Source organism: Mobula birostris, chromosome 16 (genome assembly GCF_030028105.1).
Source record: "Mobula birostris isolate sMobBir1 chromosome 16, sMobBir1.hap1, whole genome shotgun sequence".
Lineage (NCBI taxonomy): Eukaryota > Metazoa > Chordata > Chondrichthyes > Myliobatiformes > Myliobatidae > Mobula > Mobula birostris.
In genome coordinates this window covers 64,962,702-64,979,885 of record NC_092385.1, presented here as the reverse complement: position 1 = coordinate 64,979,885, position 17,184 = coordinate 64,962,702, and the positions used below count along the sequence as shown (strand labels likewise).

Below are 17,184 nucleotides of genomic sequence, written 5' to 3'. Positions count from 1 at the left end.
CAGATGCATTGGTCACTCAATACTAGGATGGTCCAGGAGGACTGGAAAATTGCAAATGTGACTCCATTCTTTAAGAAGGGAGGAAGACAAAAGAAAGGGAATTATGGGCCAGTCAGTGGTTGGGAAAGTGTTTTGGAGTCTATTATCAAGGATGAGGTTCGGGGTACTTGGAGACTAATGATAAAATAAGTCAAAGTCAGTATGGTACCTTATGAAGGGAGATCTAGCCTGACAAATCTGTTAAGAGTTCTTCAAGGAAGTAACAAGCAAGGTGGACAAAGGAGAGGCAGTGGATTTACTTGGATTTTCAAAAGACATTTGATAAGGTGCCTCACATGAGACAAAATCCCATGGTGTTACTGGAAAGATACTGGCATGGACAGAGGACTGGCTGACAGGCAGGAGGCATCGAGTTGAAATAAAGGGGGCCTTTTCTAGTTGGTTGCCAGTGACGGGTGGCATTCCTCATGGGTCAGTATTGGGACAACTACTTTTCACAATGTTAGTCAATGATTTAGATAATGGAATTGATGGCTTTGTGGAAAAGTTTGAGGATGATACAAAAATAGGTGAGGATAGGTAGTGCTGAGGAAGCAATGCAATTGCAGCAGGACTTAGACAAATTGGAAGAATGGGCAAAAAAAGTGGCAGATGAAATATATTGTTGGGAAATGTATGATAATGCATTTTGGTAAAAGAATCAATAGTGCGGACTATTACCTAAATGGGGAGAAAATTCAAACATCAGAAGTGCAGATTTGAGAGTCTACGTGCAAAACTTCCAGAAGGTTAATTTACAGGTTGAGTCTGTACTCAAGGAGGTAAATTCGATGTTAGCATTTATTTCAAGGGGAATAGAATATTCAAGTAAGGAGATAATGCTGAAACTTTATAAGACACTAGCCAAGCCACACTTGGAGTATCGTCAATAGTTTCGGGCCCCATATCTCAGAAAAGAACTATTACCATTGCAGAGAGTCCAGAGGAGGTTCAGAAGGATGATTTTGGGAATGAAAGAGTTAACCTAGGAGGAGTGTTTGGCAGCTATAGGCCTGTACTCACTGGAATTTAGAAGAATGCATGGGGATCTCATGAAACCTACTGAATGTTGAAATGGCTAGATAGGGTGGATGTGGAGAGCATATTTTCTCTAGTGGGGTATCCAGAACCAGAGGGCACAGCCTCAAAACTGAGGGGCGATCCTTTAGAACAGAAGTAACAAGGAATGTTTTTAGCCAGAGAGTAGTGAATCTGTGGAATGCTCTGCCACAGACTGCAGTAAAGGGCATATTTAAAGCTGAAGTTGATTGTTTCCTGATTGGTCAAGACAACAAGGGAAATTACAAGAAGGCAAGCGTATGCGGTTGAGTGGGATCTGGGATCAGCTATGATGGAATAGCAGAGCAGGCTTGATGGACTGAATGGCCTAATTCTGCTCCTTTGTATTATGGTCTAAGACAATTGGGTTTGAATTAAACCAGACAACGCTGGCTAAGTTAGTTAGTTCAAGGAAGCTTGCAGATCACTGAGCACATCAAATAGTTGATCTGATAATAGGTGGAAGACTTGGGGGCTCGGAGCGTCTGCTTCACGGCATTAATTGTAGGTACCTGGAACTCGGTCTCCAGAAAGTTTTAGACAGTTTACGTGAAAAGGTAACTGAGAAAGCTAACATGTGTCAAGTTACCCAAGTGGAAAAAAACAGTACAAATGTGAGGGAGCAGTCAGCCTTGTAAGAAATGGTCATGCAACAGCAAGAAGAATGACAGCAGGACGAAAGACAGAATAACAGAAAATCCATTCCTCTGCCTTCGATTTCTGCAACAGACAATCTCATTTATCTACAACACATTGGTATGTCATAGAAACATGGAAAACCTACAGCACAATACAGGCCCTTCGGCCTACAAAGCTGTGCTGAACATATCCTTACCTCAGAACTACTTCGGCTTTACCCATAAGCCGTCTATTTTTCCAAGCTCCACATACCTGTCCAGGGGTCTCTTCAAAGACCCTATCGTATCCACCTCCACCACCGTCACCGGCAGCCCATTCCACGCACTCACTACTCTCTGCATTTAAAAAAAACAACATACCCCTGACATCTCCTCTATACCTACTTCCAAGAATGTTAAAACTGTGCTCTCTCATGCTAGCCATTTCAGCCCTGGGAAAAACCCGCTGACTATCCACATGATCAATGCCTCTCATCATCTTATACACCTCTATCAGGTCACATCTCATCCTCCGTCGCTCCAAGGAGAAAAGGCTGAGTTCACTCAACCTATTCTCATAAAGCATGCTCCCCAATACAGGCAACATCCTTGTAAATCTCCTCTGCACCCTTTCTATGGTTTCCACGTCCTTCCTGTAGTGAGGTGACCAGAAATGAGCACAGTACTCCAAGTGGGGTCTGACCAGGGTCCTAAATAGCTGCAACATTGCCTCTCTGCTCTTAAACTCAATCCCATGATTGATGAAGGCCAATGCACTGTATGCCTTCCTAACCACAGAGTCAACCTGCGTAGCAGCTTTGAGTGTCCTATGGACTCGGACCCCAAGATCCCTCTGATCCTCCACACGGCCAAGAATCTTGCCATTAATGCTATATTCTATCTTCATATTTGACCTACCAAAATGAACCACCTCACACTTATCTGGGTTGAACTCCATCTGCCACTTCTCAGCCCAGTTTTGCATCCTATCAATGTCCCGCTGTATCCTCTGACTGCCCTCCACACTATCCACAACACCCAGAACCTTTATGTCATCAGCAAATTTACTACCCCTCCCTCCACTTCCTCATCCAGGTCATTTATAAAAATTATGAAGAGTAGGGGTCCCAGAACAGATCCCTGAGGCACACCACTGGTCATCGGCCTCCATGCAGAATATGACCAGTCTACAACCACTCTTTGCCTTCTGTGGGCAAGCCAATTCTGGATCCACAAAGCAATGTCCTCTTGGCTCCCATGCCTCCTTACTTTCTCAATAAGCCTTGCATGGGGTACCTTATCAAATGCCTTGCTAAAATCCATATATTCTACATCTACTGCTCTACCTTCATCAATGTGTTTAGTCACATCTTCAAAAAATTCAATCAGGCTCGTAAGGCACGACCTACTTTTGTCAAAGCCATGCTGACTATTCCTAATCATATTATGCCTTACCAAATGTTCATAAATCCTGCCTCTCAGGATTTTCTCCATCAACTTACCAACCACTGAAGTAAGACTCACTGATCTATAAATTACTGGGCTAACACTACTTCCTTTCTTGAATAAAGGAACAACATCCGCAACCCTCGAATCCTCCAGAACCTCTCCCATCCTCACTGATGATGCAAAGATCATTGCCAGAGGCTCAGCAATCTCCTGCCTCGCTTCCCACAGTAGCCTGGGGTACATCCCGTCCGGTCCCAGTGACTTATCCAACTTGATGCTTCACAAAACCTCCAGCACATCCTCTTTCTTAATATCTACATACTCAAGCTTTTCAGTCCGCTGCAAATCGTCCCTACAATCGTCAAGGTCCTTTTCCGTAGTAAATACTGAAGCAAAGTATTCACTAAGTACCTCTGCCATCTCCTCCGGTTCCATACACACTTTTCCACTATCACACTTGATTGGGTCCTATTCTCTCAGGTCTTATCCTCTTGCTCTTTACATACTTGTAGAATGCCTTGGGGTTTTCCTTAATCCTGTCTGTCAAGGCCTTCTCATGGCCCCTTCTGGCTCTCCTAATTTCTTTCTTAAACTCCTTCCTGCTAGCCTTATAATCTTCTAGATCCCTAGCATTATCTAGTTTTTTTGAACCTTTCATAAGCTTTTCTTTTTTTCTTGACTAGATTTACAACAGCTTTTGTAAACCATGGTTCCTGTACCTGACCATCCTTCCCGTCTCATTGGCATGCATCTATGCAGAACCCCACGCAAATATCTCCTGAACATTTACCACATTTCTTCCATACGTTTCCCTGAGAACAATTGTCTCCAATTTATGCTTCCAAGTTCCTGCCTGATAGCCTCATATTTCCACCTACTCTAATTAAACACTTCCCTAACTTGTCTGTTCCTATCTCTCTCCAATGCTATGGTAAAGGAGATAGAATTATGATCACTATCTCCAAAATGCTCTCCCACTGAGAGACTTGACACTCGACCAGGTTCATTTCTCAATACTAGATCAAGTACAGCCTCTACTCTTGTAGGCTTATCTACATATTCTGTCAAGCAACCTTCCTGAACACACCCAACAAACTCCACCCCATCTACACCCTTCACTCTAGGGATATGCCAATCAATGTTTGGGAAATTAAGAACTCCCACCACGACAACCCTGTTATTATTATTCCTTTCCAGAATCTGTCTCCCTATCTGCTCCTCAATGTCCCTGTTACTATTGGGTGGTCTATAAAAAACACCCAGTAGAGTTATTGACCCCTTCCTGTTTCTAACTTCCACCCTCAGAGGCTCCATAGACAACCCCTCCATGACTTCCTCCTTTTCTGCAGCCATGACACCATCTCTAATCAACAGTGCCACACCCCTCCCTGTCTTTCTGAAACATCTAAAGCCTGGCACTTGAAGTAGCCATTCCTGCCCCTGCACCATCCAAGTCTCTGTAATGGCCACAACATCATAGCTCCAAGTGCTGATCCACGTGCTAAGCTCATCCACTTTATTCATAATACTCCTCACATTAAAATAGACACATCTCAAACCATCGGCCTGAGTGTGTACTTTCTCTATCACCTGCCTATCCTCCTTTCGCACTGTCTCCAAGCTTTCTCTATTTGTGAGCCAATCTCTCTTCCCTATGTCACTTCAGTTCGGTTCCCACCCCTCAACAATTCTAGTTTAAACTCTCCCTAATAGCCTTTGCAAACCTCCCCACCAGGATATTTGTACAGGTCACACCTGCCCCAGAAGAGGTCCCAATGATCCAGAAATCTGAATCCCTGCCCCCTGCTCCAATCCCTCAGCCACGCATTTATCTTCCACCTCATTCTATTCCTATACTCACTGTCATGTGGCACAGGCAGTAATCCCGAGATTACTACCTTTGAGGTTCTGCTTCTCAACTTCCTTCCTAACTCCCTGTAGTCTGTTTTCAGGATCTCCTCCCTTTTCCTACCTATGTCGTTGGTACCCATATGTACCACAACCTCTGGCTGTTCTCCTTCCCACTTCAAGATATCATGGACGCGATCAGAAGCATCCCAGACCCTGGCACCTGGGAGGCAAACTACCATCAGTGTTTCTTTCCTGCGTCCACAGAATCACCTGTCTGACCCCCTAACTATAGAGTCCCCTATCACTGTTGCCACCCTCTTCCTTTCCCTACCCTTCTGAGCCACAGGGCCAGATTCTGTGCCAGAGGCATAACCACTGTTGTTTCCCCCAAGTAGGCCATCTCCCCCAACAGTACTCAAACAGGAGTACTTATTGTTAAGGGGGACAACCACTGGGGTGCTCTCTAGCATCTGCTTCTTGTCCTTCCCTCTCCTGACTGTTACCCACTTATCAACCTCCTGAGGCCCCAGAGTGACTACCTGCCTATAGCTCCTCTCTATAACCTCCTCACTCTCCCTGACCAGACGAAGGTCATCGAGCTGCATCTCCGGTTCCCTAATGTGGTCCCTAAGGAGCTGCAGCTTGACGCACCTGGTGCAGATATGTCTCTTTTAACTTACTGAAATTTTACCTGTGCTTTGGAAATCATTTGTGTTTTAGAAGTAGTTTGTAGTATCTCTTCCTTGGTAGGGAGGGGAAACTCATTACTCATGTCATGGGTAATGGCAGCTAAATACACCATGGAGGATAAACTGGGAAATAAACTAGTCTTTGAAGTGTAGGTGGCTACAGTATAACCTCCCTTTAGTGAGGGCATCTGTAGCTATCTATATCAGCGGTCCCCAACCACTGGGCTGCGGACCAGTACCAGTACCGAGGAAACGATATGAGTCAGCTGCACCTTTCCTCAATCCCTGTCACGCACTGTTGAACTCGAACATAGGGTTGGCCAACTGTCCCACATTTGCCGGGACATCCTGTATATTGGGCTAAATTGGTTTGTCCCATACGGGACCACCCTTGTCCCGTATTTCCCCTGCTAAGATAGAGCATTTCTATGAAACCTTTCATGCTGAAATGGCGTTAAGCGAAGAAGCAATTACCATTAATTTATACGGGAAAAATTTTTGAGCGTTCCCAGACCCAAAAAATAACCTACCAAATCATACCAAATAACACATAAAACCTAAAATAACACTAACATATAGTAAAAGCAGGAATGATATGATAAATACATAGCCTATATAAAGTAGAAATAATGTATGCACAGTGTAGTCGGGAAGATGAAGCCAAAACCGATTTGTGGGGGAAAAAAAAAATCGGCACATACACGCATGCGCACAGAGGTGCCTGCACAAGGCTTCATGGTCATGGTAGTCTTTCTCGGGGTAAACCCAAGTGTCCCGTATTTGACTGCTACTTTTGTCCCTTATTTGGGAGTGAGAAAGTTGGCAATCCTAACTGTAAAGGACATGTTGAGGTGAGTTTAACCCTACTTGAACACCACACCCCCCACCTGTTCAGCCGGTCCGCAAGAATATTGTCAATATTAAACTGGTCCACAGTGCAAAAAAGGTTGGGGACCCCTGATCTATATCACATAGATATAGATAGATCTTCATTTGAGTTTACAGCTTTGCAGTCAGTAAACCGAATACTATCACGTATGCAGTCCTATGAATTCTGGAATGTTTTACCTACCATAATGATGATATGGTAATGGCTCCCCCATGGAAAACACCATGGTCAGCAGCAATGCAGAGTAACACAGCTTCTGGTGCTCTGCAGGAAAAGAAAATGCAATCAAACACTGCAGCCATTTCTGGCCAGTTTTAACTATCACAACTACAGTTTTCTGAATTTAGACTGTCATTTGTCAGCCAGCAAACCCTGTGATGTCTGCACCGATCCACATTAGCTTTTCACTCTCATCCAGACAAGCTCACCAAAGGATGAGAACATTATTCTCCAAAAGTCACTTTCAGTTAGCACTCATTATGTAGACACTGAGCTAAGATTCTTTGTATAGCAGATACAGTGCTTTGCTTTGTTTGGTTTGGTTTGTGTAAGACATATACACAATGATACAGTGAAAAGCTTGTCTTCATCTACAGATAAAATCACTGCACAATGCATTGAGCTACCTGACATCTCCAGGCTCTGCCTCGACATAACCTCCCCTCCAGAAACATGAATACACACAGGCTGTAGATACATTGTTGTCCCTCATTAGCATTCACACATCACACCCCACTCTCAGCTCAATTCATTAAACTAGCGTTACAGATACAACAGAACCTTGAAATTCACAACTCATTGATGCCACATTGGCTCTTTACATGAAATAATCTAGTGGAGATTAAAGATTGGGGAAATGGAGGGACAATCATGAATTTACACATCTTCATACATGGTTACCTTAGCTCCCTGTTCAAATATGTTATTAGAGTAGCTATTATCAACATCAGCTTCTCCAAAGTATAAATGTGAACACTTCATGTGTTTCCAGCTCAGAGTCCTCTTTAGCCATAATCCGTTAATTCCCCAATACACAAGCCTACCTTTGGTGTCAGATTGCATATCCCGTGCAAGTTCCATTGGTAGCACAGAGTTTGACAATGTGGAGATGATGGCTGCATCCAAATTGCACATGGCTCCAAAGCATTTCAGTAGGAACAACCTCAATGCTACCCTGTGTTCCTTTGGCATAATAGAACAAAGTGTAAGTCATACAACAAATACAATACTGTTGATTGTCATTTTCTTTTCACCTTTCCAGCATTTGATACATTCTCTAGTCAGGACCATAGGGACAGGTTGATCAGGCAGGAGCTGTATTCTTCAGAACAAAGAGAATGAGAGGCAACCTGAAAGAGGTGTTAAGATTATGAGAGGCACAGATAAAATGGGTGGCAACAGTTTTTTTCCAAAGGGTAAGTGAGTCCAAAATATAGGTGTAAGGTTTGAAGGAAAAGATTTCCTTCAGGGACCAGAAGGGTAACTTTTTCATGTTGAGGGTAGTGAGTATATTGTTACTACAGGGAGTAATTGGTAAAATGGTAACATTTTTATCCATCAAACTCAATATATAAGTTTGCTGATGACATAATAATTGTAGGCCGCATCTCGGGTAATGATGAGTTTGAGTACAGACAGGAATTTAAGAACCTGGTGGCATGGTGCAAAGACAATAACCTATCCCTCAACGTCAGCAAGACGAAGGAATTGGTTGTTGACTTCAGAAGGAGTAGCGGACCGCACGACCCAATTTACATTGATAGTGCGCAAGTGGAACAGGTCAAAAGCTTTAAGTTCCTCGGGGTCAATATCACAAATGACCTGACTTGGACCAACCAAGCAGAGTTCACTACCAAGAAGGCCCACCAGCACCTTTACTTCCTGAGAAAGCTAAAGAAATTTGGCCTGTCCCCTAAAACCCTCACTAATTTTTATAGATGCACTGTAGAAAGCATTCTTCTAGGGTGCGTCACAACCTGGTAATGGAAGTTGTCCTGTCCAAGACCGAAAGAAGCTGCAGAAGATCGTGAACACGGCGCAGCACATCACACAAACCAATCTTCCGTCCGTGGACTCAGTTTATGCCGCACACTGTCGGAGCAGTTCTGCCAGGATAATCAAGGACACGACCCACCCAGCCAACACACTTGTCGACCCTCTTCACTCCGGGAGAAGGTTCAGGAGTACGGCCAGATTTGGGAACAGCTTCTTTCCACCTGTGATAAGACTGCTGAATGGATCCTGACCCGGATCTGGGCCGTACCCTCCAAATATCTGGACTTGCTTCTCGGTTGTTTTGCACTACCTTACTTCCCATTTTTCTATTTTCTATTTATGATATAAAATTAAAATTTTTAATATTTACTAATTTTAACTATTTTTAATATTTGTAATCCAGGGAGTGTGAAGCGCAGAATCAAGTATCGCTGTGATGATCGTACGTTCTAGTACCAATTGTTTGGCGACGATAAAGTATAAAGTATTTAAGAAGCACATAGAGGGGTGAAGCTTAGAAAGATATAGCCTTCAAGTGGAACCACGATACTAACGCAAGTTGACATCGACGACAGCCCATTCACCATTGAGGAACTGAAGAAGGCCAAATATGCACTCAAACAGGGCAGGAGTGCTGGACCAGATGGGATACCACCAGATGTCCTGAAGAACTGCGACCTGGATGACATCTTGTTGGACATATGTAATACGGCACTGATGAAAGGTGATAAACCAGAACAGTGGTCACTCTCGAACATCATCCCAGTCCCCAAGTCTGGATCCCTCACGAAGACAGATAAGTACCGTGGTATCAGCTTGACTTGTATCTTAGATGATATATGATTGACTCCATCCACCAAGGTGAAATGCTGAAGATCCTGAAAGCTTATGGAATACCAGACCGTCTACTGAGAGCAATAGAGTCCAGCTATACCAAAACCATGGCGAAAGTTGTATCACCAAACAGAGAAACAGCAGTGTTCGAGCTCCTAGCTGGTGTGCTGCAAGGAGACACTCTGGCACCATATATCTTTATAATCGTCCTTGATAACGCTCTACGTCAAGCTACCAAAGACCATGACAAGCTTGGTTTTACCATAAAACCAGGACAAGCCAAAAGGGTCAGACCAGTTACGCTCACAGATCTTGATTTCGCAGATGACATAGTCCTGCTCTATGACCAGATGGAGGAAGCACAGCAGCTACTAACAAAAGTGGAAATTGAGTGCAATAAAGTTCGACTTCACCTAAACGCTAAAAAGACAGAGTATATGGCAATTAACTGTAATGAAGGTACTCTCAAGACCGTAAAGAATGATACCATTAAGAAAGTCTTTGACTTCAAGTATCTCGGGTCAAGAATGATGAGTTCGGAGAAGGACATAAAGGTACGGAAGACGCTGGCATGGAGGGCTATGAACAACATGAAGGAAATCTGGAAGTCAAACCTGACCAGACAGCTTAAAAAGAGGATCTTCATAGCAGTCATAAAGCTCATTCTCACGTATGGATGCGAGACGTGGACACTCACCAAGACTATGCAAAAGTCTCTAGATGGTTGCTATACACGAATGCTCCGGATGGCCCTTGACGTGAGTTGGCAACAGCACATGACAAACGTTGAGCTCTCTGATGACCTACTACTAAAATCGAGGCGAAAAGACTGCAACTAGCAGGGCACTGCCTACACCACCTTGAGCTACCTGCCAGGCTAGTCATCATATGGGAGCCCAAGCATTGGAGGATGAACCCTGGGTGCCCTCCCAAGACGATGGTCAATGTGCTCCTAGAAGACAGCAGCGCAGCTAATGTAGATGAACTGAACACTCTGATGAGGGAGAGGGAGAAGTGGAGAGTCCGTCATCGTGCCCGACGCTGGCCCTAGGCCTGAGTCGACGTAGTAGTAGTAGTTCAATTGGAACTAGCTGGGTGGGCACCATGATCAGCATGGTCTGGTTAGACCAAAGGATCTGTATCCTTGCTGCATGATTTATGATAAGATTAAAAGGGCAATACATTCCAGGGTACAGAAGTTTCAGGCATTACATGTGGGGCTGGAAAACAGCAAGTGTAGAATTTTTGAAGTGCATTCAGGAAGAAGTTCTCAAATGGCAGGGCTGACAAGGGGAGTTAAGGACTGCATAAAAGCCAAGGAAGCAAAAGTGAGTGGGAATTTGGATGACTGGGAAGCTTTTAAAATCCAACAAAAGGCAACTAAAAAAGTTGTAAGAAGGAAAAACATGAAATATGAGGGAAACCTAGCCTCATATGTGACCGTCAGGGAAGAGCTCAGATAGTAGAGAGCACCCCTGTGGCCATCCTCCTCAGTAATCATCATCTTGTTTTGGATGCTGTTAAGAGGGGTGAACTGACAGAAGACAACCACGGCAATCAGGTCTCTGGCTCTGAGCCTGGTTCCGTGATGCAGAAGGGAGAGAAGATGACGAATGAGGTAGTCTTAGGGGATTCCATAGTGAGGGGAACAGACAGGAGGTTCTGTCAGCATGATAGAGATACCTGCATGGTGTGTTGCCTCCCAGGTGCCAGGATACGGGATATCTCGGATCAGGTACAAAGTATTCTGAAGGGAGAGGGTGAGCAGCCAGAAATCTTGGTACACTTTGGTACCAATGACCTAGGTAGAAAAAGGGAAGAGGTTCTTTAGAGAAAATTCAGGGAGTTAAGTAGGAAGCTGAAAAGCAGGACCTCCAGAGTAGTAATCTCAGGATTGCTGCCTGTGCCACATGTTAATGAGCACAAGAATAGCAAGATCAGGCATATTAATGCATGGCTGAGAGACTTGTGTAGGGGGCAGGGGTTCAGATTCCTGGATCATTGAGGCCTCTTCTGGGGGAGGTAGTGTACGACCTGTACAAAAAGGATGGGTTACACCTGAACCCAAAGGGGTCCAATATCCCAGTAGGGAAATTTAATAGAGCTGTTAGGGAGGGGTTGAACTAATTTGGCAGGAGGATGGGAACCAGAGTGATAGGACTGAGGAAGGGGAAAACAGAAATAAATCAAAGATAGCATGCAACAGAGATGATAGAAAGGACAGGCAGGAGATGAGGCATAATCACAGCCAGTGGGATGAGTTACAGGGCAATAGAGGTGTGGTGTAGTTAAAACAGAAAGCAACAAATACTGGACTGTAAGTTTTATATTTTAATGCAGGCAGCACAAGAAATAAAATGGAGGATCTTGATATTCAGCTAGTTTGGCAAGAGTGACGTTGTGGCCATCTCTGAAACTTGGCTAAAGAATGGCTGCCATTGGGAGCTGAACGTCCCAATGGTGTATCAAAAAGATAGGTTAGTAGGCAGAGGGGTTGGTGAGCCCTGTGTATAAGAAATAATATTAAATCGTTAGAAAGGGACGACATAGGATCGGAAGGTGTAGAGTCTCTATGGGTTGAGTTAAGAAATGGCAAAGGTAAAAGGACCGTAATGGCAATTGTATACAAGCCTCCAAACAGTAGCCGGGATGTGGATTACCAATTACAGCAGAAGATAGAAAAGGTGTGTCAGAAGGGCCATGTCACAATAATCATTGGGGATTTTAACATGAAAGTGGATTGGGAAAACCAGGCTAGTACTGGACCTCAAGATAGAGAATTTGTAGAATGTCTAAGGGATGGCTTTTTAGAACAGCTTGTTGTTGAGCTCACTAGGTGGTTGGCTGTACTGATTGGTGTTGTGCAATGATCCGGAGGTGATAAGAGAGCTTAAGGAACAGTGATCACAATATGATCAAGTTAGCTAACACGAGAGGGCACAGTTTTAAGGTGCTTGGAAGTAGGTACAGTACAGAGATGTCAGGGGTAAGTGTTTCTTTTATGCAGAGAGCGGTGAGTGCGTGGAATAGGCTGCCGGCAATGGTGGTGGAGGCAGATATGATAGGGTCTTTTTAGAGACACCTGGATAGGTACATGGAGTTTAGAAAAATAGAGGGCTATGGTAATTTCTAAAGTAAGTACGTGTTTGGCACAGCATTGTGAGCCGAAGGGCCTGTATTGTGCTGTAGGTTTTCTATGTTTCTTTGAGTTCACTTTGAAATTTGAGAAGGAGAAACTGACATCCAATGTATCGGTATTTTAGTGGAATAAAGTAAATTACAATGACATGAGAAGGGAACTGGCCAAAGTTGACTGGAAAGGGACACTAGTAGGAAGGACAGCACAGCAGCAAAGGCTGGAGTTTCTGCGAAAAATGAGGGAAGTGCAAGACAGATATATTCCAAATAAGAAGAAATTTTCAAATGGAAGGAGGACACTACCGTGGCTGACAAGTGAAGTCAGAGCCAAAGTAAAAGCAAAAGAGGGGCATACGTAGAAGCCAAAGCTAGAGGGAAGATAGAGAATTGGGAAGCTTTTAAAAACTTGCAGAAGGAAACCAAGAAGGTCATCAGGAAGGAAAAGATAAATTATGAAAGGAAGCTGGCAACCTAAAAGAAGACACTAAAAGCTTTTTTAAGTATGTAAAGGGTAAAAGAAAGTCAAGGGTAGATATAGGATCAATAGAAAATGTTGCTGGAGATATTGTAATGAGAGGTGCAGAGATGGCAGAGGAACGGAATGCATATTTTAGTCATAGTCATAATTTATTGATCCGGGAGAAATTGGTTTTCGTGACAGTTGCACCATAAATAATTAAATAGTAATAAAACCATAAATAGTTAAATAGTAATGTACTTTATACTTTATTGTCGCCAAACAATTAGTACTAGAACGTGCAATTATCACAGCGATATTTGAATCTGCGCTTCACACTCCCTGGATTACAAATATTAAATATTAATAATATTAAAAACAGTTAAAATTGGTAAATATTAAAAATTTTAATTATAAATCATAAATAGAAAATAGAAAAATGGGAAGTAAGGTAGTGCAAAAAAAACGAGAGGCAGGTCCGGATATTTGGAGGGTACGGTCCAGATCCGGGTCAGGATCCGTTCAGCAGGCCAGGAAATAAGTCCAGGACCAGCCTATTGGCTCAGGGTGCCTGACTCTCCAAGGGAGGAGTTGTAAAGTTTGATGGCCCACAGGCAGGAATGACTTCCTACGACGCTCTGTGTTGCATCTCGGTGGAATGAGTCTCTGGCTGAATGTACTCCTGTGCCCACCCAGTACATTATGTAGTGGATGGGAGACATTGACCAAGATGGCATGCAACTTGGACAGCACCCTCTTTTCAGACACCACCGTCAGAGAGTCCAGTTCCGTCCCCACAACATCACTGGCCTTACGAATGAGTTTGTTGATTCTGTTGGTGTCTGCTACCCTCAGCCTGCTGCCCCAGCACACAACAGCAAACATGATAACACTGGCCACCACAGACTCGTAGAACATCCTCAGCATCATCCGGCAGATGTTAAAGGACCTCAGTCTCCTCAGGAAATAGACCATAAGGCCATAAGACAAAGGAGCAGAAGTCGGCCATTTGCCCCATTGAGTCTGCTCCGCCATTTTATCATGAGCTGATCCATTCTCCCATTTAGTCCCATCCCCCCCCCGCCTTCTCACCATAACCTTTGATGCCCTGGCTACTCAGATACCTAACAATCTCTGCCTTAAATACATCCAATGACTTGGCCTCCACTGCTGCCCGTGGCAACAAATTCCATAGGTTCACAACCCTCTGACTAAAAAAATTTCTTCGCATTTCTGTTTTGAATGGGCGCCCTTCAATCCTTAAGTCACGCCCTCTCATACTAGACTCCCCCATCATGGGAAACAACTTTGCCACATCCACTCTGTCCATGCTTTTCAACATTCGAAATGTTTCTATGAGGTCTCCCCTCATTCTTCTAAACTCCAAGGAATACAGTCCAAGAGCGGACAAACGTTCCTCATATGTTAACCCTCTCATTCCCGGAATCATTCTCGTGAATCTTCTCTGTACCCTCTCCAACGTCAGCACATCCTTCCTTAAATAAGGAGACCAAAACTGCCCACAGTACTCCAAGTGAGGTCTCACCAGCGCCTTATAGAGCCTCAACATCACATCCCTGCTCCTATACTCTATTCCTCTACAAATGAATGCCAACATTGCATTCGCCTTCTTCACTACTGACTCAACCTGGAGGTTAACCTTAAGGGTATCCTGTACGAGGACTCCCAGGTCCCAGAACTTTGAAATCTTTCCCCATTTAAATAATAGTCTGCCCGTTTATTTTTTCTGCCAAAGTGCATAACCATACACTTTCCAACATCGTACTTCACTTGCCACTTCTCTGCCCATTCTTCCAATCTATCCAAGTCTCTCTGCAGACTCTCCGTTTCCTCAGCACTATCGGCCCCTCCACCTATCTTCCTATCATCAGCAAACTTAGCCACAAAGCCATCTATTCCATAATTCAAATCGTTGATGTACAATGTAAAAAGAAGTGGCCCCAACATGGACCCCTGTGGAACACCACTGGTAATTGGCAGCCAACCAGAATAGGATCCTTTTATTCCCACTCTCTGTTTCCTGCCAATCAGCCAATGCTCTATCCACGTATGTAACTTTCCCGTAATTCCATGGGCTCTTATCTTGTTAAGTAGCCTCATGAGTGGTACCTTGTCAAAGGCCTTCTGAAAATCCAAATATATAACATCCACTGCATCTCCCTTGTCTGGCCCTTGTCAATTCGTATCCCCAGGTATTTGTAATCCTCCACCATGTCCACACTGACCCCCTGGATGGAAACAGGGGTCACCAGTACCTTAGTTCTCCTCAGGTCTACCACCAGCTCCTTAGTCTTTTTCGCATTAAGCTGTAGATAATTCTGCTCACACCACGTGACAAAGTTTCCTACTGTAGCCCTGTACTCAGTCTCATCTCCCTTGCTGATGCATCCAACTATGGCAGAGTCAACAGAAAATTTTGCATCAGCCTTCACAGTGGAAGGCATCTGCAGTATACCGGACATTCAAGAGTGCCAGGGAAGTGAAGTATCTGCAATGAAAATTACGACTGAGAAGGTGCTCAGGAAGCTTAATGGTCTGAGGGTGGATAAATCTCCTGAACCTGATGGAATGCACCCTCGGGTTCTGAAGGAATTAGCTGGAGAGATTGTGGAGGCATTAACAATGATCTTTCAAGAATCGATAGATTCTGGCATTGTACCGGATGACTGGAAAATTGCAAATGTTACTCCGCTATTTAAGAAGGGTGGGAGGCAGCAGAAAAAAAACTATAGACCTGTTAGCCTGACTTCAGAGGTTGGGAAGTTGTTGGAACCACTTGTTAGGGATGAGATGACAGAATGCCTGGAGGACAAAGCCAGCATGGTTTCCTGAAAGGAAAGACCTGCCTGTCTAACCTCCTGCAATTTTTTTGAGGAGATTACAAGCAGGGTAGACAAAGGAGATGCAGTAGGTGTGGTGTACTTGGATTTACAGAAGGTCTTTGATAAGGTGCTGCACATGAGGCTGCTTAGTAAGATGAGAGCCTGTGGAATTACAGGGAAGTTACAAGCATGGGTGGAGCACTGGCTGATTGGCAGAAAACAGAGAGTGGGAATAAAGGGATCCTATTCTGGCTGGCTGCCGGTTACCAGTGGAATTCCATAGGGGCCGGTGTCGGGACTGCTGCTTTTTACGATGTATGTCCATGATTTGGAGTATGGGATTAATGTATTTGTGGCTATATTTGCCAATGATACAAAGATAGGTGGAGAAGTGGGTAGTGTTGAGGAAACAGAGAGCCTGCAGAGAGACTTAGATAGTTAAAGGGAATGGGCAAATAAGTAGCAAATGAAATACAATATTGGAAAATGTATGGCCATTCACTTTGGTGGAAGAAATAAATGGGAAGACCATTATTTAGATGGGGAGAGAATTCAAAAGGCAGAGATGCAAAGGGACTTGGGAGTTCTAATGCAGGATACCCTAAAGGTTAACCTCCAGGTTGAGTCGGTGGTGAAGAAGGCGAATGCAATGTTGACATTCATTTCTGGAGATACAGAATATAAGAGCAGGGATGTGATGTTGAGGCTGTATAAGGCATTCGTGAGACCACATTTGGAGTATTGTATGCAGGTTTGGGCTTCTTATTTTAGAAAGGATATACTGATATTGGAGAGGGTTCAGAGAAGATTCATGAGGATGATTCCAGGAATGACAGGGTGACCTTATGAGGAATGTCTGGCAGCTCTTGGGCTGTATTCCCTGGAGTTCAGGAGAACTCCAGGGAATACAGGGGGGATCTCATATAAACATTCGGAACATTAAAAGGTCTGAACAGATTAGATATGGCAAAGGTATTTCCCATGGTAGGGGATTCTAGGACAAGAGGGCACATCTTCAGGATTGAAGGACGTCCATTTAGGACAGAGATGTGGAGAAATTACTTTAGTCAGAGGGTGGTAAATCTGTGGAATTTATTGCCATGAGAAGCTGTGGAGGCCAAGTCATCGGGTGTATTTAAGGCAGTGATAGATAGGTTCTTGATTAGCCAGGACATGGGGAGATGACAGGGGAGTGGGGATGACTGGAAGAATTGGATCAGCCCATGACTGAATGGCGAAGCAGACTTAATGGGCTGAATGGCCTACTTCTGCTCCTATACCTTATGGTCTTATAATGCATTTTGGTAAAAGGAACAATAGCGCA

At 44.0% G+C, this 17,184-nt stretch overlaps 1 protein-coding gene across 3 annotated transcripts in view; it reads right to left on the bottom strand.

The window, feature by feature from the left end:
• The window catches only part of nckipsd (NCK interacting protein with SH3 domain), a 286,417-nt gene that overhangs the window by 103,278 nt on the left and 165,955 nt on the right, over window positions 1-17,184 (bottom strand). For 2 of the 3 annotated variants that reach the window (XM_072280767.1, XM_072280769.1), the window contains 2 exons: window positions 7,637-7,775; window positions 6,777-6,857 (listed from right to left, as the gene is read on the bottom strand). In XM_072280767.1, the coding sequence (XP_072136868.1) occupies window positions 6,777-6,857; window positions 7,637-7,775 (220 nt within the window). The remainder of the gene's footprint in view (window positions 1-6,776; window positions 6,858-7,636; window positions 7,776-17,184) is intronic. The other variant, XM_072280768.1, reaches the window with a different exon arrangement.